The 25,412-nt window shown below is 37.0% G+C and overlaps 1 protein-coding gene across 1 annotated transcript in view; it reads right to left on the reverse strand.

Annotated features, from left to right (window-relative positions):
* Positions 1–24,198, reverse strand: part of LOC126925075 (homeobox protein Nkx-6.2-like) — a 45,965-nt gene extending 21,767 nt beyond the window's left edge. Inside the window, exons 1-3 of the mRNA XM_050740243.1 lie at positions 23,460–24,198; positions 10,277–10,387; positions 1,282–1,490 (exon numbers count right to left, since the gene is read on the reverse strand). Coding sequence (XP_050596200.1) covers positions 1,282–1,490; positions 10,277–10,387; positions 23,460–24,198 — 1,059 coding nt within the window. The remainder of the gene's footprint in view (positions 1–1,281; positions 1,491–10,276; positions 10,388–23,459) is intronic.
* Positions 24,199–25,412: the final 1,214 nt, after the last annotated feature.

The raw sequence follows: 25,412 nt of genomic DNA on the forward strand, positions 1-25,412 counted from the left end.
CGGATGATTTTTCGAGGTTGTAATCCGCGCTTAAACGTTTAAGCCGACAAGGAAATATTAAACGATGGCGGCCGTTAAAAACACCGGGCAGTTTAAGTTGATTTTACTTTTTATCGCGACGTAGCGTACCCTCCCCGCTGCCGTTCGTTCCATCATTCACGGATTAATATCGGGCGCCGAGCTCGAAAACGCTTCAACTGTTATGAATTTTTATTAACCCATCTACATCTGTTACTCATAATTAGCCGGGCGCTCGCTTAAATCATCCGGACGTTTTTATCGGAGATTAGCGTAAAGTTTATTAAAAGCACCGCGCGAAACGCCACATTCTAACGTTCGTACGCGTCTAATTTCTCTCAAACAGATTTCACCTCGGCTACGTTCTTCGGATCATTCTCGATTCAATTGTTTCTATTAAGAAATGTCTCGCGCTTTTCTTAATTATGTTTTTTTTTAAAGAAATACCTCCGTAGTCGCGTAATTTGAAAATATCCAAAGAATCTTATCTTAATATTAGTATGCATGATTTCTCGCTTCAAGTTTATATCAAGCATCTTCATAAAACGTTACAAATACTATCTGTTTCTTGGAACGAGAGTACGATGGAAGTATACAAATTTCAGGAGTCTAGCAGCGTTGAAAAAGACACGAAGGAACAGCTATTAACGCGCGTAATATCTTCTTCGTTTAAAGATATTTCTTAAAGTAAGGAAGGTTCTTCCGTTTGTGGAAATGAGGATCAAGTCAGAACGAAAAGAAAAGATTCGAGGATCGTTTCGAAAAGCTAACTTTCTCATCTTTCGTTCTATCTATAATTTACGAAGGAAGACTAATCCTAAATAAAAGAAGAAGAAAGTTTAACATATGCAGCGTAATAAAGTACAGTAGTCAATAAATCAATCGAGTATATAAATTATTGAGACAGCTGCAATTTGCATCGAAAAATGCCCTATTTGACGAACCAAATAACGTGTTTCCCATACGATGATAAAGACAAACCTATCACGAAGGACTCGGATATTATTTTCCAATTAACCACCTAAATACTTACACAATTCTACGCAAGAAGACCAGTTAATATACACCAATCTTCCCGTAATCTCCTAAAGCAAACCCTACCGAAACCTATCAGAGACCCAAACCCACATAAACTCATCAAGAGTCCGGCCAAGACACACTAACGACCCTTTAATCGCCCTAAAGCAGAGCTACCCCTAAAAACAAACGAAAGAAAAAGAAGTAGAGGAAAGATGGGAGAAAAATCTCTCTGAACACTCTTACCTTGACTTGCGATTCGGACATGCCCAGGGCGTAGGCCAATTTAGCACGTTCTGGTCCAGCTAGGTATTTCGTCTGCTCGAACGTTTTCTCAAGGGCGAAGATTTGCTGGCCGCTGAACGTCGGCCTGGTGTGTTTCTTCTTGCCGCCCTCGTGTTCGCCGGTTCCACCGGAGCCTGTCATCGTTTGCTGACAACCCAGCTGTTGCGACACTGTAACATCGATATCTTCCAGGGATTCTCTTCTACTGAAGGGTAGCGATGGGCTCAAATAGATCGCGCGTACTGCGCAGAGACGAGGCGATGGCTAGGCAAAGGAGTTCGCCTCTGATTATTTCTGTTAGGCCCAATAGAATCCTAGGGATAAGCGCTCGTATTGACCGAAATGAGTTTCGGAAAGCATAAATTATATTCGATATGTAAAAGAATTTGAAATAATATTAAGCGTGATCTACGATAAATGAGAGAGAAATTGTTATAGCATCGAAAGCATTGTTATAGAAGGTTGTATGATTATTTGTAATTATTTAAAAGTCTTGAAAACATGGTTTTCGAAGTATAAAGCGAAAAATGTTGTCCGGCAGGAAACATGGAAACTATTGCATGTCGCGCAAAAGAAAGTTTAAACGCAAAGTGGTAGAAGAAAATGTCATAATTGTATAAAATAAATTTGACAAAGAGCAAAGAGTAAAGCACTTGCGACGTACTTGAGCCCATCGCTATTCTCTTCGTCGCTCCAACAACATCGGCTCCCTTTCCAAGGAGTCGTTATTTCTATTCATCCGCCCGATAGTTACGAAAAAATGAATGAAAAAAGATAGATGTCGGCCACTACGAGCATCCGGTACAAAGAGAACAGAGATCGTTGCGGGTCGTTCCCAAAGAAAATTGGAGTCAGTGACGTTTTCTTCGATTATGAGGATTTAATAATAACTTCGGAAGAATTAAGTTTAGGTTCTGGACAAATTGTGTTTAGAATTTCGAGAAATTAGGAATCGAATTATACGTTTAGAATTTCGAGGAATTGACAATTTCACGTGTTTGTAATTTTGTGAAACATTTTGCTGGAACAGTAAAATTATCACGAAACTTATCGAACCAGTCGGAGTCGTGGTCACTTTTATCAAGCAATTAATCTTCATCAATTTTCCGTCATTCTTCTTGCCATGGTCCGCGCGTTTCGTCCCCGACGATTCACATAGGCTATCGATAATTACGTCATAAATTTACATCTCGTTACACGCCAAAAATGTTCTGTACGACATATCTATTGAAAACCATCCAATTATTCCACGATAACACGTCACGATTGCAACCTTTTGCGGTATATTCGATCCTCCACTTCATTTACCTCGTCGACGTTAAAAACTCATACTAATCGCAAGAACACATTTATCTCGGTTATCGTAGAAATAAGCCGAGGAGCAAAAGTTTCGGGAACTAAATACGAAGGAACATTTTGAAAGCAGAAAGGAAATTATTTTTAAACATAGAAGAGTACCGGGATTAAAATATTTTTAGAGTAAATGATAATTATACTATTTTATTATTAGATTGATCCACGCGAAGTGTCTCTTGGGAGTTTAAATTTGCCAGGTCAATATCATTCGTTAAATTTCGCTCTCTTGTCAATTGTTATATATCAAAGAGGAAAATTTCAAGAAAATCACGACGAAAGGGATTATTTTTTAATTTTAATTTTTTAATGGTTAAAGTTACCAGTTCGTACTTTTACTTGTGTTTTTGACAATTACAATTACGGAAGAAATAAACAGGATCAAACTAAATACTGTTCTACATGGAAACAAGATTTTACTAGCTAATAACATTAGTTTAAATATAACGTAAAGGGGCTCGTGTAGACAAATGGTCTCTACACACAAGGAAATTTTTCTACGTTTATTTGATTATCCGAATCACGCATAATATTCGAATGCCAACTCTTCAGATTCTTGTTCTTGCTTTAATTACAGAAACCTGAAATCTTCTAGTTCAAGATTTTCTTAAAATCATTACCTACAGATAGATGGTATATTAATAATTGATATCGCAATATCAACACCATTTTTTCCAATTTCTACATTTCAAATAAGAAATATCATCATGACGCCATAGAAAATCGTGCCACTAGAAAAAAGGGGAGATTACGGTTTAATTTGACGGAATAACGCGTTTCAAGGGTTAAACACTTGTGCGATAGACCGCAATGATGGCGTCTCGGCGGGTGTCGGCACGTGACTGCCACGTGGGTTCGCTGTTCCGCAAATAACCAGACTTTGTTATCGTTATCCTTGCCTTCACGGCTGATCCTGCTTACTCCTGTAGGGATACAAGATCCTACGGAATAGATAACGCCGTTGAATAGAACGACACGTGACAGAGGGTGAGATTGGCCTGGAATTATCGCGACGGAAACACGTTCACAGACGATCTACCGCGAAAAATTGTGATTAGTATGTATCTTGGGGTTTCTAGTTGATGTTGCGAGGTAATAGCCTGGAAAATTCGCAGGAAATCGCGCGAACATCTAATTGATACAGGGATACAGAGGAAATATAGCATTTTCGGAAAGTCAGTTGATTGGACTTTGGTAATTTTGAAGGCCAATTGTATTTGATCTTTGGAAATTTTAATTTCTTCGTTTTGGGATTTTGGGAGAGCTCGGTGTTTGCAAGAACACGGTAAGATACGTCCGGCTGGTTTTCAGTAATTTCGATGAATACACGGTCGAGCTAATTGAATTAAACTGTAATTTAATTACGGAATTTAATTACACTGTACTTGAATTACACAGTAATTACGTATATTTACGAGTAATTACATAATTCAAACTTCTCAATTAATTACATAATTCGAACTTTTCCAATTAATTCTATCGCTAATTACCGTGATCACCAGCGTAATTGAATTACTATGTAATAGCATACGATGTAATTGAATTACTTTGTAACTGTAACTCATGGGGTAAGTCGATCGTAATTCTGCCCAATTCTGGATAAATAATGGTTGGAACAAAGCTGTGTTTTTCCAATGGCAATAGACTTTGACTGTGAATTTCATTGTTATCCATTGTATCGAGCGAGACGAAGAAAAATTGGCAATTTTACTGGCTTCGAAATAATGTTTGCGAATACGTAGTTATTAATAATGATATTTTTATGTCAATAGTATTTATAACAATATAATTTTCTACGGCCGAGTCTGAAGCAAATGATCAGTACGGTGCACAGCGCGAAAAATATAATAATTAATAATATTCTCATATCGATAACATCGAAATATAACAAATAATCCAAACAAACGACCATTACAATTTATTGTAGCACAGAACAGAATTGTACTTTTGATATTTCATATATCGTTTCATTTATACTTGTCCTGTAGCATTTTACGTATTTCCATTTCTATTAGATGCATAAACATTCTCACTGTAATAATCGCAATTTAGCACGACGCCCTCGGTGCAACCAACCCTTAGTGGAAAATCAATCTTGCTCCGTAGAGATGACAGGATGGCAAACGACTGACACGCATAAATTTCCGCAAAAAGCGCACGGACTTATCGAATTACCGGAGCAAGAGAAAGTTGGTTGGCGTGAGTTTACGCAGTTTCTAAGTAGATGAATAGGGGATATCGCGTGAAACGTGTAGCTCGATCGTGAGTAGAGGGTGGAGAGTGCGGTAAGCAGCTCATTAGAACCCTCCCCGCCGACTGGCCATTATTGCCTCGTTCCGTATTCCGTTACAAATTGCTTTATTAAATTAAAGTCCCACAACCCATACTGTTGTGACGACCCTACGCCTCCTCTTTCCCTTTTCAACCCCCTCTCTGCATCTCCTCTTTGCATCATCCCCCATGTGCCGCGTAAACGCGTCTGACCGCGTGCTGCCTTCTATCCTTGAACCCTTCTTAATTACCATACCAACAATTTGACTTAATATTTTTCCTTTGCATTCTCATTTTCTATTATATCTGTACGGGGGCTTCGTACGATATTATCTAGTTTTTAGAATTTTATTTACATATTTTATTAAATGCCAGATTTCCTAATTATCATACCACCAATTTTACGCAATTATCATCTACTAACAATTGTACTTAGTTACCATACGCTCATCATCCATATTCTACTTAAAAGTACTACTGCTACTCTCTCGCTACTGCTTCTCATTTTCTGAACATTTTTCACTTCACTCAAAATATTTATCTTCACCACTAAATCTTTAACATTCTTCCGCTAAGCAATTTAATTTAAAACTACCCCACACTCCTTCACTTTTCATTCTTTCAACGTCCGTCGAAACCATCTTCCTCCTTTTGTCAACATTTTCTAAATCAACGCTTACCAACTCATATTCTATTTAAAACCACCTTATCCTTTCTCTCTATTCCTTCAACAGCTACCACTCCATCAATCGAACACGTTCGTCTCCACCAACAAATTTCCAACATCCATCTCCTACTAATCGATTCAATTTGAAACTATCACACTCTCCCTTACCTCTCATTCCCTCGTCGCCCATTGAAGCTATCTGCCTCCTTCTTTCAACATCTTCTACTACAACACTCGCCATTCATATTCTACTTACCTCGTTCTTTGCTTTTATCCTTTCAACGTCTATCACCACTCCATCCACCCAAAACATTCATCACCACCGCTAGATCCTTAACATCCATCTGCCGCTAAGCAATCCCATCGTCGAGCCAATTCAGAAGGTCCAGGTATTTAATAGAAATATAAAACCATTCCCATGGATGTAATATAAACGGTGTCCCGTGACGGTCGTTGAAGGATCAGCACGCGAGGCCTGTGCAACCGATCGACCTAACAGCTCGGAATATAAAGCACGTGGGTATCGACACGGTGCCTTTATATTTCCACTCGTAACTCAAGTCAGCGAAAGAGAAACAAAGCGATACGCGAGCAAGGGAGAAACGGCAGGAAGAAAACGATAGAACAGGGAAGAAAGAGCGTGGAGTACACCGCAGATACGTCCATGCAGTTAAAATATTGCCCAGAGTTATTCACGTGAGTGTGGAAAGCAGGGGCTGGGCCTCGCAGGGATACGAGGGTTGATATTGAATATGATATTCCGGATACCGTGGCGGACCACGGTATACCCTCTTATATTCGTCCCACAGTGACATCCGTGGCCGACACGACACGCTGGAACAACACGCGGCCCCGTTTCCACGTCCACGCCCATCCACGCGTTCCTGCGTACTTACATGCCCGGTATCCTCTCTGTCTCGTCGCCCTTCTTGCTACACACACCCCCTTTAGCATCTAGTTTCCCTGGATTAAGTACCATACACACGGCGAGACTTGTTTCGTATTGCTTATGGAGGGACGATTAGGTCTTTGGATACAGTGGCGTGCAAAAAATTTCTGGCTAGATATTTCTTTCGCTTTATATTGGAAATTTGACAAAAGGATTTTTTACCCTTATCTGCCATAGACGTCGAAACTTACGCAACTACCACAGGAGATCACACAGACTGATAAGGTTTATTGCATTATCTATTCATTATTATAGTACGGAATACAAATCAGTGTTCGAGTGTTTTTACTTTGTACATTAATAACGAAGAGATCCGAACCTGAGTACGCGATAGCAAACGTATTGAAAATCTTTTCTCTGTAATTATTTACTGTCATGGAGAATATGAAGAAAAAGAATAAAGAAAAGGAGCGGTCTCGCGGAAGTTCCGTGGTGGTTAAGAATGAAATAATATTGGGTAAAAGAGTATGACGAGCAAAAGAAAATAGTATAACACATGAACATTGTAGTGTTGTTGTATGATGTTATTTAACGTTCTTTAAAATATCGATTCGGCGTACGGGATGTAACAGAACGCACAGGACTCACTTCGAAAGCTGATCGTACACCTAAAAACAACGACGAAGGTTCGTATAAACTTGTGTTCTATCTGTCTTCGTTTATGAGATATAACGAATTCCCTGTTTTGATTTTATCTAATTAACTTTACGAAACACGTTCAAATCGATCACCTTGCATTTCAAGACAAGTCTGTAGACCTTTTGTCCTGGAGTCAGTCTGAATAGAGTTCCTGGTGTTTCCTAAATTTGTTAGAAACCTTCCTCCTGTAACGTCTCCTGTACGTAACAGATTCGTTGCATCTCATAGACGAAGACAAATAGAGCATATGTTTATACGAACATTTTTTATTGTTTTTAAAATCAGATCCCACATATTCTGTTACACTCTGTATACAATGAAAAGTATACCTGACCAGAAATTTTTGCACGCTGTTGAGTAGGTAAAGATAATATTTGGACAAACTATCGCGAATATCTTGAACAGATTTTCATAAACGAGAGTTGTGCATATTGATAAAAACAATAGTTAATTCTTCGACAGTATTCAATATCGTTTTATATTATCCATTCCTCCTGATAGAGATTAGTAACAATTAAATTAAAAATTCCAAAATTAAACGATCTGACCTTAAATTCCTACGATCTCTAATAATCCAATGATACCAATTAAAAACTAATAATTGTTAACGTAAATAAAAAAGCAGTAATTCAAGATGAATACGAATTGGTCTTGAAGACACCTTCGGGTAAGTGACATTAAGCCTCGTTCAATTTCGGAATGTTGAAGCGATATATGTGTCCCTATCCACATTCCAAAAATTCATTACGTAGATTTCCTGTTAGCTACCTATTTGATATAAATATGCAATTTAAACGTTGCAAATATATATATTTCTCGTTTCCATATGGTTTATTTGTCTGTACCTATGTCACAGTTCATGATGGCTATGTGCTAACTCTGAGATGGTGTGTAGGGTGCTTTAACTTTCGCTCGGTCTTCTTCTGCTCGTAGAACGGTTTCATCCCCTCGAAACAGAGGCGGGTTTTTGGTTTGGGTGGTGTGCGTGGCTGGCACATGTGCCACCGGCGGGGCTTGATGTATGCTCTCGAAAGGGGATGCTCTTTCCACCGACGTCACGTGTTCTTTCACTTTGTGTTTCTGATTTTTCCGCTCTTTTTTTTCTCTGCGGCTGCCCTTAATCGCTTTCACAAATCGCCTGCGGCCTCCGGCTGCCTGAGAATCTGCCTTCCAGTTGGACTTTTCGCGAGTGAAGCGATTTTTGGAGGGTGAAGGTGAAGATGCGAGCAGACGATGATGGGCATTTCGAGGAAATTCCGAGATTTTCCTATCCTTTTCTTTTCTACCCACGCGACAGACGTAGTATAATTTCAATCTACTGTAAACTATCATAATATGATAGCTTAAGTTAGGTTGAAGATACATCTGTTTTTGAATCGGGATGTTCAGGGAAAGTTCGAAGAATTTGGTATCTTTTCTCTTTTTAGCGATGAGAGGAACGTTAAGCATCGATTGGTACTGTCGAGCCTGCACAAATGATCGCAGTTTGTTACAAACTCTTTTTTTATACGCAAACGAAACGTCGCACGGTACAAAATTAATGCCAATATGATAATTATGTAGATTGTTCTAGCTTCGGAGAACGTTCCGTGCGTTTAGTTTAAAAGAAAATTATTGTGCCAAAGAAGTTTACGTGCTAGTGAATTGCTATAGCGTACAGTAGAAGTGTGAACGTATGAGGATGCCTGACTCTTCTACTAGCCACATTGATTAATTTTCTGAAGAATCTTCGAACGGTATAACAGTGTCAATGGCAATCCTCTTATGTCTCAAGGTCGTAACGTTCAACGAACGCGTAGTATCTGAACAGTCATGGTCACTGGCGATCGATATTAATTTCTATCATCGATATTTTCCAAAAACTGTATTTTTCAAAAGAGTTATGTATTATTCTTATCGTAATTGCAAATACAACACAAAAATCTACCGTATCGTACATATGTATTGAATTAAAGACTTAACAAAAATAGAGGAAAAAAGGGAATGGAAAAAAGTGAAACGAGGTGGTTGAAGTGAAAAAGATTGGATTCAAAACATTGATCGGTGAGGTTGCTGGAGATATTTCTCTGCCCACGGGATATTTCGTTTCGGCCGATATTAGTACAGATTTGACAGCTGCTCGTGTTTGCTTTTGCGGCGAGGAAATCGGTTGACCAAAGTGAAGAAACACGTGTCGCCGGGCCACGCTAAATACCGCTTCACAGATCTAAGAAAACAAGTTTTTTATTCGTAGACAGGAGAAAAAATTGAAGACGAACGAATTGACGAAGGCTTGGAATTCAACTCCAACAGTTTTTCCCCCCCGAAGCAAATATTGGAACTTAAGTAGAATTAAGATGATCTACACATTTACTTTATTAGGCTATATTTTACGTTAGATCAGTTTCCATATATATTTAGTGTTCTGTATAGTGTTTTACTCGTTACACGCCACGATAAGGATAAGTTAACGAAGAGTAAGAAAGAGTAATTAAAATTTTAGAATATCCGAAAAATCCCAGGAATGCCACGCTTCTCTTAAAATTGTTATATAATTTAATTTTAAAATTATAATAAATGTTTCTTTAGTGAAATTAAAAGACGATATGTCTCATTCGTTAAGTAAGAGATATTAATGACTGAAATTAAAAATATTACAAGATTTCAGAAAGATACATCTTTTCTGTTAACTCGCTTCAAAAATAACATCGCACATTTTAATCGAAAGGAAAAAATACTAACAATTAAAATCTTCTAATTTCATATCTTCTTAGATATCTGTTAAAAAAGTTTCAGAAAAGGAGTACCTATGTTTTCTTCTATTTACAGTTTCGAAATACTTAAAAGAAATGTCTCGGTGTTGAATGATAGGCGAAAGAGAATATTCCAGCAGATTCAAGAAAGAAGTCTGTTTTCACGGAATTACGTTTTTTCTGCGCATGTTTTACAACATAATGCAAACATAAAACTCTCCACGTTACGACATTCCGTTTGTTATCCTATTTGCGAAACATCGCGAACAATCTCTGTTCTAATACATTGAAACGAAGAGTATATTTGGTAGTAGGCGAAATATATATCTCGGAAAGGAAACTCACGTGTGTGTAGTCTTGCTCGCCATCCCAGGGGATCACTGACTAATCCCTGAAGACCTGGCCAATAGACAGCAGGATGCCGTGGCTCCGTTCTTTGTTGGAATTGCCCGATACCTGCATTCAAAGCAAACACGCCATGAACATACGCGTACACATAGATAGTATCCTCTCTTCTTTAGTTTGCCCGCTGCATTTGCTGCGTTTCATTCTTCTTTATCTTTGTCGTCTATCTTGAGATTCTCAAATATTTGTAAAATTCTTAGTATTTAGAAAAATGTAAAATTGTGAATTCCTCTGTGTTGAATGTATGGTTTCATTTAATATCTGATGTATAAATATACAGAGTATATATGTATATGAAGAAAGGATAATACAATAGAACGATAATATCAAGTGTTGATGAATAACTCGAGAAGATCTTCTGGATTATGAACTTTTCTCCAGATATTCCCTTTTACCGATTATCGCAATTTTACAATTAACGAATCATACTATATATGCCTTTAAATTGTCAAACATAAATTATGTTGTACTGCAATAATACAGCGAGATACAAAAGAGTTGAATGGAAAAATTGCATTTCCGGAGAGACGCTCTTTTCCGGTTTAATATTTTCCAAAGCACAAAGAAATATCGAATAAAATCGAAAAGCGAAACATCAAAGAATATCTTTAAACAGATTATTTCAATACGTACTTCTGCCATACATAGTCATATGAGAAATAATAAAAAATAATATCTGTAGCGACACATGAGTCAACGGAAGATTTGAATCGGGAGAGACTCTTATTATTGTGCCTTGGAACACCAACTTTGTTTTGGTTTGCCAGGTTCAAAGGTAGACGAACTCGGAACGAAACATTATCGTCGTTATTTGTAATCATCAACCGGAGTTACATTTCAACTTTCTATAATAACACCGGTCGATATAAATAGACGAACGTGCTCTCTAGGACAGCCATTACAGCGAGTCATTATAGCGAGTGATACAGTCGACTAGCGAGCATAGAGTTAGACAGTAGCATTGAGCGAGCGACGATTACAACCGGTATACACTATTACTATACTTGTACTTAAAGTGATTTTAATATAATCGACTATTACAATTTTATCATTCGCCTCTTCAATAAACCAAGCAACACGTATAATAAACCACCTGAAAGGTTTAAATGATATTTAAAAAGAGAAATGAAACGAAGTCTGAACAACAATTATAAACAGATAAACAAAATTGAAAAGATACAAGTAAAATACACGAATGTGTAATTTCCTAATTATACAGCGTTATAGAAGCTCAATTTAAGCTTTTACGAAATAAGTTCAATTTTCTGAAATCATTTTTGTTGGTCAATTTCAAGTGCAACAAATAAAATAAATAATTTTAATAAACCAACCAACACGTTTAATAATAACAGCCTCATACCTTTCTGCTTATAAGGTCTTCAGCGTTTTCTTAAAATTTAATAAGCTGACAAATATCTTTGCACCATATCGTGTAATCTTGTAAGAGAATTCTAATATCGATTATTTTATGGAAAATGTAACAAGATGTCGTTTAGGATACCGTGGTGATTTATGTAGCCGAATGGCGTGACAATATGACAGCAAGAAATTCCAACAGGAAAGTGATGTTATTTGTATCCCCTTCGCAGTTCCCTATATCTTTCAAAGAGATCGCGCCAACGTCGGAGAACCGCAACGCGACGCGTGTGGCCACGAACAATCCAATCACAAGAGAGGTTTCCACTCTCGCAAAAACTGTTTAACCCCTTCAAACCTATCGTCGAAATTACAGTTACTTTGCATCGTTTTAGACGGAGGATCGTCTATAAAAATTCACGTTTACACGAATTTTGAAGTTGGCATTGTGGAATTGAAATCTATAGGGTGTTCGTTCGATTACTTCGCGTCTAAATATCTGGAAAACAATACGTTTTCGGCAGAAATGTCGAATACAAAAGTTTTGCCGTTTCGAGGAGAAAATAAGTCTACTATCCTATTTATCTTTTTCCTTTTTTTGGGGGAGCGTCTCTAAAGATATTTGAAAAGTCAACTTTCGTCTTTTAAGTGGGAATCGTACTTTTCCTTCGCGGATTTTTATTCTATGTGGAAAAAGAGGAAACTTTTATGCACGTGGAACATTCTTTTATCAGATCTCATTTTAAGAAGATATTTTAATAAAATGCATACTGATTTTGGCTTTGCTATTCCCCAAGTAGACGATGGGAAAATCAAGCGATACGAATGGACGTTCTTCAATTTTTCTAGACATTATTAGCCGATAAAGTAAAATCAATAAAAATCCCACTCTTTTATGCTACCTTTTTATTACGCAAGGGACTACAGTAGTTCCGCACGATCTTCTCAAGATAGCTATCGTAATTACTAGAAAAATCGTAATTTGAAATTATCTCATATTTAAAAATTCAATTGTAAAATTTAATTTCAATTTAACAGAATTCTAAAACAATTGAATTATTAATATTAACAAATTTTATTACAATCATCTTTTCACTTTATACTTTCATATCTTCAACCAGATTTTCGAATACTCGAATTTTCAAATTTTTGTCAATTCATAATTCGTATAAAATTCTACATATCATACTTTGTATGGTTTCCGATCGTTTAAATCCTTAAATCTCTACAACCTTCTGAATCACCGATAATTCGAATAGAAAATATATAACCAAAAAACTCATCGTAGATTCTAAAACTTCTCGAAAAGTCCTTAATTTTGCTGCACGGTAACCTGACACGAAACGTGTTAACCAAAGCAATTACAACCGGAAGACCAAGGACCGTAATCACGCTTTCACAAATTGCTCTGAACCCTTTTCCTTCGCTCTTAACCTAACCACCTAACGCTCGCTTTATATCAGGTTTATAAAATCCCAGTTGGTAATATTGTTGCATTGGTCAGTCGTTAATCGTGGCTGGTACAATTCGAAGAAAAATCGTACGGTTCTTTCTCTTTCTCTTTCTTCTTTTTTTCCCTTTCCTTTAGGAAATCTCTTTAGTCGTCTACCAATAAAACGTTATTTCCGTTTTTAGTGTTGTAGCGGTTCTCGGTTCAAGAAACCGGCGCTGGAAACGCAACGCGTTCGAGATACGATCGTTACCCCTTTTGTCCGTTACGTTCCGATCAAATAAAATTTATTGAATCGTAAAAACCAGGGCGATGCTGCATGCTCATCAACAAAAATATTCGGCATCGGTGTCGTAACCGCTCGTCGAATCGCTGGACTCACTGATTTTAATTGAACCTCCAACGGAGATTTTTACGGGGCGTGCGTGGTCTTGGAGTTTTTCAGGGAAAATCGGTTTAAGGAATGTCGAAATGATTTTGGAAGAAGGTGGCCGAGTGAGCGGACTAGCGATCGTGGCTTAGAAAAGAATGTTTCATTAATAATCAATTTTAGAGAATAGTATCGTGTTGGCTATTAAGAGTATCAAACTCGTGGTGCAACATTGTATTTATTGTAGCATTTATATAGATACTGATTAAATTGGATCCACGTACATTGGTGGCCATAATCTCGTGTTAGCACATCCCGCGATATTCAGTAGAAATTGAACGCTCGTCGCTGTTTTCACTTTTTAATTATTTCATCGTAAATCCTATGCTTCGTTCGCATTATACGTGTCTTATGACGTAAAGTAGTAACTGTAGCTAATTTGGAACAGTATCCAATATGGATGTAATATCTGTATGGAACGCTGCAGTATCTCGGCAAGTAATTAACAAAATCAATCGCCAACAGTGTAAGATGGTTCGTTAAAAGCAAAGGACGAGCACGTTCACGTTTGAGCCCCACTTGGAAATCTGTCGGTGAATGCAGTCGATCGTTATGTTTGAAAGCCTATAAAAGTTCTATAGAGGCGAGTTAAAATAGTGAAAGTTTTTAGCGAAGACGAGTTAAAGAATATTACTTTTGCACGATTTATCATTAAACGTGCTTGTCTCTGAGCGTTGGAAAAAATGTAATTAAATTTATATGAACGTTAAATTTATTTTCTTCTTGGTATAATTATTATTCTTCTGTCGAAATACGTATGTACCTAATACGGAACACATCGAGTGTACGTAATATGTAACGTGTCAAGAATTCTGCGAAGCTAATAACGACGATACAAAATTATATTTATCTTGTTGCGGCAATTGCAAAAGATAATAGCGAAGAATAGATTCAGTTCGCTATCTTCGTTAGAAACACGAACAACGTGCTTCTAAGGTGCGTCATTCACACGTTCAACGTATAGAGGACAAAGAAAATTAACGTAATACGATAGAAGTTTAAAGAATGGAAGATAATTGTCCATTTGTCTTGTTTATTTAAATAAATATTCATTTTTCATAGTAAAAGTAAAATTGAATTTACACTGCTGAACTTTAGCTCATGCGAATATCTGCTTTGCTCTAATAGCTGAGATTCGATAATTCTGACCACCTGATTATCCTATATCATATAAAAAGTACACAATTTTTTCTCATACAAAGTAGTCAAATTCAAACATTTGCTCAGTAACATAGAAAAATCAACGATACGATATTAGACAATATCCAAACAAGCAGTAATAATATTTTTTAGTAGACAAATTCGTGGTTGAACCTATTACGATGGAAAATAGGGAATAGAAAATGGAAATAATATTCGGCTACGTAAAATTAAAGCGTTGCTTCTGTTTCGAGTGAGACGGAACGGGGTGAATTATCGCGAAAGCAGATGCAGCCACGCCGGAAGCCAAGAGGTGGCTGAATGAACACACCGACGCGTATCGAACCTGCGCATTTCGTATTGCGCGACATGCATTGCTCGCCCATTTTACTCGGGGGCGGGATACATGTTTATACAGCGTGCTCGATGAAAAGCGTACTCGCGACATTTTCCATCCTCCTGGTAGGAAAAATTGTGGCCCTATGTAGAGGGTTAATGAACGGCCGTTTGCTGTTGGAATAATTTCCTTTGATTAGAAGAAATTTAATTGCAAGTATCGATGCGTCTCGTGATACCCGAATTTTCTTCACCGGAGACGTATTCCTGTTTTCAGACACGTTTAAAGAGAGGTACAGTTGACACCACCGTACGATGAAAATCGACGAAGCGTTTATCATGGAGTTCGTGATTATGCTTATCGTTCGTTTGCTGTTACGTTATTTTCTCTCTTTTGTTCCTGTTCCATTTATTTCGTCGATTTATTCGAAAAACTCTTTGGTATATATGTAAAAACATAGACGAAACATTAGAAGCGTAAATTACGAGGAAAAATAAACGTAAGCTTTAGACGCGTGTATCTATAACAGAAGCGTGTTAGGGAGCGTTCTAATATATGAGAGTTAATAAATGATAGCGTTAATATGGATTGCTATATAATTAAAATAGCTACATGCCACATGGTGTTGTTCAAAATGGAGCAAAGTGAGATTCTTCAAACTTCTAGGAGCAGCCTTTGGAGAGAATAGTTGCATAATGTGAGTAGCGTAACGTCCTTCGATATCTTACGATCAAAGATAATATCAAACGTTATGCCTATACTGCTCAATGGTTGAAGAGTCAAATCGCTAAGGATCAGGTGATAACCGCGAGAAAAAGAAGCCGCAACGTTTGGCAGCAAGTTTAAGGAATTTCCATTGTGTATTCTCAATTTTGTAACTGTGCGATTTGCAGTAAGACGATCAGATAATACAAGCATATTCCGAAATGTGTCTAGACAGTAGATGGTAGAGTGGAATTCTGAGCGTGTTAGCGTTACAAGAGAATTTTGATACTCCGCGAGTAAGCCCTAGAGATTTAAAAGCACGAGATGTAATTGCAGCGAGACGCGAATGGCAAATTTGAGGAAAAAATAATGCCCACGTTCTTAACACGACTCAACGAACATAGTGGTACACCGTTTATAGCGTAGTTAAAAAATTGAACTACTCCTTCCGTGGCTAAATCTGACTATGTGGCATTTGGCTAAATTTCATACAAAAGAGACAATTTGTCGTTGCAACAGCGTTCAGGAAACCGATCAACGTAATTTTCTATCAATTAAACTCATTGATGATTATAAACGCAATGATCAATTTTGCGATCATCTGCGTATAGTAAAAATTTCGCACGCAGGGGAAGCCCTAAATTTTTTAATGCAATCTTATCGCTGTTACGTTTCGAAAATTGACGCATCGCGATTTTTTCCACGAAGATGGAAGTCCAACTATCGTTTCGAATGTTAACGTACTATTTCATTCTGTCGATTGAACAATTTATTTTTCCATCAAGTCCTACTTCTTTTTGTCGAATGAAAAAATTGCAACAAATTTGTTATTCCTCACGAGCAAAGGGAATATCCAATTATATACAAAGCGTTAATTAAAAGATCGTAGATGAGAAATGAGAAGAAATTTTTGTTTTCATCCCTAATATCTATCTTTAGTCTCATGAATTACCAGGAGATGAGATTCTCCGATAGCTTTGAATAGCGTAAACGGACGAACTCGATGGCCCTTAAAACCCGACCTTGTTCGTGGCATCGTCAGCCTAATTCACGAACTCATGAACCCTGGTCACGTGCCCCTCTCGTTCGTAAAATGTGTTTAGTATTTCTATGCCGCTCTTGATGGCTCTGCTTTTAAATTTATGGTATTATACTTGGTGTATAGGTGTGTGTGTGTGTGTATATATATGTATGTGTGTATATATGTATACGTGTCGCGATATCATTAATAATGGACGTACCGAGCTCGATGAACCCTTCAGTGTTGTGAAACACCCTCGATTCTCACGTTCCCCGATACAACATCGTTAAAATGGCGAAATAAGAGCAACAGGGCGAAGCTTGCCCAGATTCCGCTTAGAATTTTATCTTCCATCTGTTTTCATAATGAAAACCATGTAAAATTGACTGCTATAGAATTACGTAGCTGGATTTTGTAGAATTTAATTTGTCATTGTAAATACGAAAATAGAAGACTTTTAATGGAAAAATAGTTATTATCCTGTAAATTATAATTTATTTATGATGGAGTAGTGGGGTGAAATAATAGCTTGAAAATCTGGCATTTCTCGAAAATCTACGGTAGACCTATGGGAGGAAATAAAAACTTTTACAAACGACGTTCTGCTTCGAAGATGATTCAATTTGGATATTTTTCAACACGGGGTTTTGCTTCCGAGAGAATTTGATTTGAAAATTCTGCAGTTAAATCCTGGCTGTGTGAAATTGTTAATAGACAAAGATTCTAGATTATCCACTAGAATAGATAGATATTAATTATTAAGATGAAATTTAATAACATAATATGACACAATAAGATAGCAGTAAAAGATGGATGTAAATATATAACGTAGGATAAGGAATTAGGGATAAGAATGCGATAGCCATGAGCCTAAAGTACAGATAAATTATAATTATTATTATCATCATTATTATTATTATATTATGAATGCAGAACACTAAATACATATGTACATTCAAATATTCTAATCTGACGTGTATTAATAGACAGTTAGAAATCTTTCTCTCCGTGATTGAAACGTGGCTTTCCAACTTGGCGAAGGATCGAGAGGTCGACTTCAGATCGCAAACTCGCCTAACCGAATCGGATAAACGCGTATACTCGCGCGAACCAAAGTTAGCGTATTTCCGGTTAACCACCTGACGACGGTGGCCAACTTGGCTAGGGATTTTGATCCTGTGTTAACTCACGAACAGGTCAATTGTACTTTACAATAGGAAACGCTGTTATATTGTATATAAACTGGATAGAAGCCAAGAAAATTTTTCTCCAAAATTCTATAATGCAATTTTACCTTCTTATAGCTGCGTCATTTTATCTTATTGGCTGCTATTATGTTATCTATAAAAGAAACGAAAATAAAGGAAAATAAGAGAGAAGGTAGGGCAGATCTTAAACAATGTTCACGCGGTCTTTTTAAACTATAGCCGGTCCCATTATGGTGAATTATGAGAACGATTGCTGGAGATATTTGAACGTCCGCCACGGGCAAAAGTAGCACAGCAGCCGGATATAAATCGCGAAAGATTCTTTCGGGACCCCACGGTAGCTTTTACGGGTGCCACGCCGTGGATTTCTCCTTTTATTGGAAGGAAAACAATTTTATAGTGTCTACAGTGTTGCTCAACCGCGTTACGTGCCCCGGCTCGTTCTTACAGAGAGCTCTATCTTAATTCTACGATATACTTACAGTGACGGACAAAAGCAAGTTTAGATGTAAAATGAAAGGTATAAAAGAAACGTAGCATGGCATTGCAAAATGGATTTATATCTGATAAGAGCAATGAATAAATCAGAAAATACGTAACTTCTGCCGATATGGTATCCAGTATTCTCAGTATCTAGCAGGCATCTCTTTTATGGAGTTTTTACACAGATATGTATGTATATATACATATGTTAATTTTCGTTTTATAAAGAAATAATAGAATGCACAACATTTTTTGTTTTATATCATTTTGTTGAATTACGTACGTTCAATAGAACAAAACATAGGATGCTTCGCATAGAACATTATTTCCTTAGAAAACGCGACAAGCTTTTGAGTCGACCTAATGCCTAAGAACAGATTTCATTTTGCGAACTTTGAGCGTGCGAATGCGAGGAAGATATAAGTACGTGTGAGTTTAAAAAAAATATAGCAAAGCCAAGTCCATTTCCAGGCTGTAAGGACACAGATAAAATAACGATAAACCTAAATTTCCTCTCCTCGCAAACATCAGTTTCTCTATTTAAATTTGCAATTAATTATTGCGTCATTTGAACCTTGTATTTCTTATGACATTTTTCAATCGTTGAATCATTTGAAATGTTAAAATCTTAAAAAAGAAAAAAGATAGAATTTTGGTGGAAAACTTTAGTTTTCAAGAATATTATAATTTAATTATGTTCAAAGATAAATTGAACGTTATTGCGGACGATATATTCGCCAGGATTGAATCGATATCGATGCCGGCCACGAAGTGAGAGCTATTGGAGGAATCTTTATGAAGTGTTTACGCCTTAGGAAAGGTTTGAAGGGGGCCTGGCCCAGAAACGTGTACCTAATGACATGAAATCGGGTACTTCGGATTCCAGCCAAGCTCTTGTACCACTTACATCGAACAATATGGCTAAATTTACGCTTTTACGTGCTCTTAGAGTACCGTGTTACGTGACTCAAGCACTTTCGTATCTCGTACATCGAATTCACCTTACAAAATCTCCATTTCATTTGAATCGATTTCATTTTAATCTATTTTACTCTGAACTAGTTCAGTGTTCGTCAGTCATCTTTAGATTGTAGGCGACCCATAAAAGTTTGGATTAAGTTTCTCAATTTCACGACTCTTCGTTTTCATTCACATTCTACATTTTACATGATAAAGATCATCAGTGGCATTTATCGCGTAAAATATGGAGCATAAATCGAAATTTAAGATTTAGATGGAAATTAAGCGAGCTAATCGAATTTTCAGCTAAGTTATGCGATTCTTTAATTTCAAAACACCTCGTTTTAAATTCGCAGCCTATATTTCACACGATAAAGACAAGATCAAGTAACGCAATTGAAATTTAATCTAAATTATACGGCTATCGTCCGCGAGCTAATAATTTCAATGCGTTGGACTCGTTAATTTATATAATTTGATTCCTAACTGTTTGATTTATCAGTAAGAATTTAATAAGAAATTTTATGCAACAGTCCAATTCATCGGACTTTGGAATAATGTGAAAATTTTACAGATGATAGTGTGAGTTGGGAATGCTGGGGAAGATTAGCGATCAGAAATTAGTATCCTTCAGATTGGTAAGCTAGTTTGATCATACTTTGGGATAGCAGTATTAATTATCTGTATTGCCGGAGATTTAGTTCGACGAAGCTTGTGAAATTTATTCAACGACTTCGTTTAGATACTCAATTTTTGTATAAGTACCGTTAATTACTATTGAAAAATATAGCGACGGATAAGTACGCTGTGGCTGTAATTTCTTCAACATTGTTGCGTCATTGAGTAGCAATTTATTTTGAATTGTTTATATATCTTTTGTTATTACGTGTATTCTGCGATTTACATTTTCGAACTATCGAAAGAGAGAATGAAAATTATTTATATAAATAAATTACGATGTGTTTAACGAAACAATATCTACATAGAATAAATCGCGTATAAAATATCGTAAATCCATCAAAATTCGATGTTAACGTTCCTTAATCATTTTACAATATCTTCGTATTAGAAGAATAAAAAAGGAAAATGAAGAGATTCTAAATAACAATTTCATAATATGAATAAAATATCCCTTCGCGGAGATTCAAATTGATAATTATTTATGTAAACAAGAACAAGAAGAGACGAATAAAAGCAAAGATCAGTCAGGTTATCGATCGATTTTCCAAAATTACACGAACGTATACAGACGTGTACATGGATTTTCATTTATAACTTTCAAGTGAATTACTTTTTATTAAAATTATATTCTTCTGGTTTCAATAAGCAGTAGAAATTTCGTTGAATTTACGATGGCGTTCGTCGGCCGTCAGGTGTAACGATTCGCAATCGCCTGGGAAATTATTCGAAATTCACTTTCGTTTCGTCGGCGAAGCGACACGAACGGGTCTCGTAAATAATTGGCGCTTTAATCATTTTAAATGCACGGATAATCCGGGATCAAGTTCAAGATAGAGCTCCAGGACAGATACAGATTATTGCTCGTGCACAGGACAGAGCGGTATTTGCGCAAGACACGTTTAATTTCAACTGAAACAATTTAACGAACAACATCCTTAATACGAATCTTTCACTTTAAATCATAGAATGTACAACAAAATCCTCGTGAATGATGTAAATTTATGAGAATGTACAGGATGAGTTATTCGAGTAATTAGAAAATTATGGCACGTTGTTTGATAGATTGGGAAGGTTCTATAAAAATAAAAAAATAATTTTTATAGAAAAGATTCGAACCATTCGCATTAAATTACATTGTATGATTAAACGATGAAGAAAAGTTCGTAGGAACAGGAAAATGAGTTAATCGAATAATATCAAAATTATAACGCGTTCGCTTGAAAATTGGGAAAATTCGAGAAGTCTCCGTTACAGGAGAGTTCCATAGAAAAGTAACTATCGGAGAAAAATTCTGTAGAAAAATAGCTTCTGCATAAAAATTCTTACGTACTTTCTTTGAAGATAGAAGCATTTCGAAAATATCGTGATCTTTCGTGTTACGCTGGAAAATATATAAAAAATACTTTTCACGAATAGTACCAAGATTTATGAGAACATACAGAGTGAATTACTTGGGTAATTCCAAAATTATGTTATGCTGATGCGTTTGTATGTAAAGACAGTGTTGTCGCGAAGAAATCACTGTAAATTTTCTTCGTTATAGAGCGATGTTACTTCCTTCAATATTTGGTGTTTCGTATGCACAATATTATGTTTTACGAATTCTTAGTTGAATACACGATAAATGTATTTGTGTTTTTGGTAAAACTGGTCCTAATTGGATGTGTTATATCTTTATAGAAATAGTATTTCTACTCGTAACGCAAAAGAACATTTCATTAGAAATATCGAGTGTCAAATTTTGTTTGCAAAGAACATTAAACCTTCACTTGTTATAACACGATCTTTTAATACTTCTTGTTCCTTTATTTTTTAAATAAGAATTGAAAATCGGATAAGATGATAGATTATTGATAATATTAGTAATTGCAAACATCGATTGACATTTAAGCCGAATGAAATATCGTATAAATCTTTAATATTACACGGGAACAGAATCATTTTTATTCTTCGATTGTCGACACGATCGATCATACCGCCGGTCAAATTATAAATCTGCTGCCGCTGGCGTTTTTGATTTTATTGAAATTAATTCGCACGATATTAATATCCGCGTTGTATAAAATTGGAATAAAAATCGTGTAAAATGAATCTTGCACGTTCTTCCCATGAAATTCTTTTCAATTGTTATTCTAAGTTGGATATTGTTGTTCTCGATTGAATTTTTATCGTTCAATATAATTTGGCAATCATGGTTCGCAAATCGTGATTTGCCTTTGGCTTAGACAAATTCTATGAATGCGTGTGTATTATACGTCCCCTAAACATCAAGTACCATAATCTTCTTTCCTGTTTAATACTTTTATATCTGTCACATTCACAGCATCCTGTCTATAATCTTTATCTATCAATTTTAAATCTTCCAAATTCCAACATTATATAATGTCCCCACAATAAAACTATTTCTACACCTATATCCTCCGTATTATATTCTATTTCCTGTACTGTACACCCTAAAATCTTCGCCACCGTCTAATTATTTTCACAAGTATTCTCACAGTCATACCCCGCATCGATTAATTTAAAGATTTGGAACCCCGAACTTCTATAAACCTTCGAAAATCTAAATGGAATCAAAAACAGGTTGGAAAAAATAAATAAAAATTCTCATCCGACAATATCCTGCGTGCATACGTTATACTTCCCCGCGCTATGCACTGGTACAATTAACTAGAACAATCTTTTCTGAAACTTGTGCGTATCATTAAAATTCCCCCCCTCTTACAATCCTTATCGATTCTAAAACCTTCCAAATCCCAACTCTTAACTTACAGATCCGCCAATAATGAAACTATTTCTACGTTATATTCTGTTCTGGTGTATACACTTGAAAATATATATTTTACATAGGTACACTCTCATTTCCATGTCGATCAATTAAAAAATTCCAAATCTCGCAAAACGTTCCCAGAAACATAATAAAACCAACAGAAATAAGACTGAAAAATACTGAAAAGATAAGGAAAAATACTCATCTAACGATATGATGGTGAATCTCGCGTATGTTCTATGCGTCATGTTCTCCCACACTATGTACCTGTGCAATTAATTGGCACAATTCTTTCCAAGATTTCTGTATCTCTTACGTTCTCCCAGTTCATAACCATTATCAACTCCAAAATTTCAACTTACAAATCTCTGCACAACGGAGCTATTGCTGAATCTACATCGTCTATATTATATTGTACCCTGTACACCCTATATTGTCACCTCCCTATACTCCCTCCCCCATATCGATGAATTAAAGAATTTCAAACTTCTCGGAACCTTCTCAAAAATTCAATCAAACCAACAAAGATAAGACCGAAATAAAAGTGAATTAAGATTGGGGAAAATAAGGAAAAATACTCACCCGACGATGCGGTGAATCCCGCGTGCATGCCGTACCTCGGCGCGGTCATGTGTTGGGGGTGCGGCGTCGGCTGGAGCGCGGCATGTGTGGCGGACACAGGCGCCTGAGGATGCGTGGCCGCCGGCCGCGACAATATCGTGTCGATGCCATGCGGATTGCTTCCGACGGAGGTGATAGAAGTGGCAGGACTGTGTTTTCCACTTCCAGTGGGTGATGCCTGCCCTTGAGTGATCGTAGACAATGGAACGCTGATCCTGGGCAAGTGAATCCCGGCAGCTTGTTGTTGCTGTTGATGATGAACCTGCTGTTGTTGTTGTTGCTGTTGTTGCTGCTGGTGCTGCTGGTGTTGCTGATGGTGACTTCGTTCAGCCATAGAGTGCAACGCTGCCAATGGCTGACTGGCCAACATGCTTCCACCGGCGGCGCTCAGATTTAAAAATTGGAGAACATGAGGCGCGGCTGCTGCGTGAAAATCGTGCAACCAAGGCGGTCTAGGAGGCGGTGGCGAGTGGCTGGATGCAGGAGGCGGCGAACACGAGCCCAGAGATGAACCCGCAGACGAACTTCTGTCGCCTTCCAAGTGACTGTTCCGTCTGTGAGCGTCGCTCAACGACGACATGTTCTCGCCTGGCTGCGCCTCTGGGCTCGAACGAGACTGCAAGTCCGTGCAGGGCTCCGTGTCCGTGCAGCTCTTACCACTTGTGTTGTTGTTGTTATTGTTGGTCAAAGAACACACCATCTCGCACCACGCATAGTTCGGCAATGAGCGGAAAATTTCGGCCGGGACTGGAAACCGGGGTTTAAACGACAAGATCGTTTGCAGATGATGGGCGGGTCGAGCACTTTGGAGCGCGGTCACTGGTACACACTAAGCATAATCACTCACGATTTGGCGGTGGACTGGTTCCTCACCGATCACTTTGTTGCGCTCCCATAATGTGGTTTATTTGGTTTTCGAAATATTAGCTTCAGGATATTTTAGAATATGTTTTATAGAGATATTTCTGTTTAGGAGGAGTTATTTTTGATTATTATTATCATTGGTGCTAGCTTTATTTAGCACGTGTGGCTACTTTAAGGTTCTCCAGTTATTTCACCAAAATATCCCAAATTTGATGCACGATAGTTTTATTTACGTTAATGGGTCCTTAACAAAAGGTGAACAAATTGACTTTTCAAGATATTTTATTATGTAAAATATTCCAAAATAATTTTCGAAGACCACTGCGTTTCAATCAAAACATTCTCTTTTCTCGATGCTCAATACAAGACTCTACTCATTATGTTCTCCAATTTCTTCTTTTTTTCAAATTCAATGTAAATTCTCTACCACTGTGTTTTTTAACATAAATTTGTTTTCCCTGAAGTCCAAAATAACCTTCTTTTCGCCACTATATTCTACAATATGACTTTCTTTTTTCCCAGAGTTCCATATAAATTTTTCACTATGTTCTCTAATGAAAACTTTTCCCTTTCCTCAATTCCAAAATGACGTTTTTTCCTACTACATTCTCCAACGAAGATCCGCCCTTTTATTAAGAAATGCAAACTGATCTGTTTCTCACCACTGTGCTCTCTACTCCAAGTTTTTCCTTCTAAAGTTTAATGCAATCTTCCCCCACCACAAATTTATTCTCCTATACAAATTAATTTCTTCTAAATCCAATATATCCCTTCTTCTACCACTGCACTCTGCGATACAAATCTCTCTTTTTCCTAAAGTTCAGTATGAACTTTCCATCGCTGTGTTCTCCAATACGATTTTCCTCTCCCCCTAAGATCCAATATAAACTGTCCACCTCCGACTTCTCAAACGCAAAGATTTCTTCCTTTTCCTCTCGACCAATCCTCTTCGTTCAAAGTCCTTATCTCACTAGATTTTTTCCTCCCCAGATGTTCCCCTTTCCCAAAGTTCAAACTTCAACAACTTGTGTTTTCACCACTATACTCCTC

The sequence above is a fragment of the Bombus affinis genome, chromosome 15 (assembly GCF_024516045.1).
Source record: "Bombus affinis isolate iyBomAffi1 chromosome 15, iyBomAffi1.2, whole genome shotgun sequence".
NCBI classification, from domain to species: domain Eukaryota; kingdom Metazoa; phylum Arthropoda; class Insecta; order Hymenoptera; family Apidae; genus Bombus; species Bombus affinis.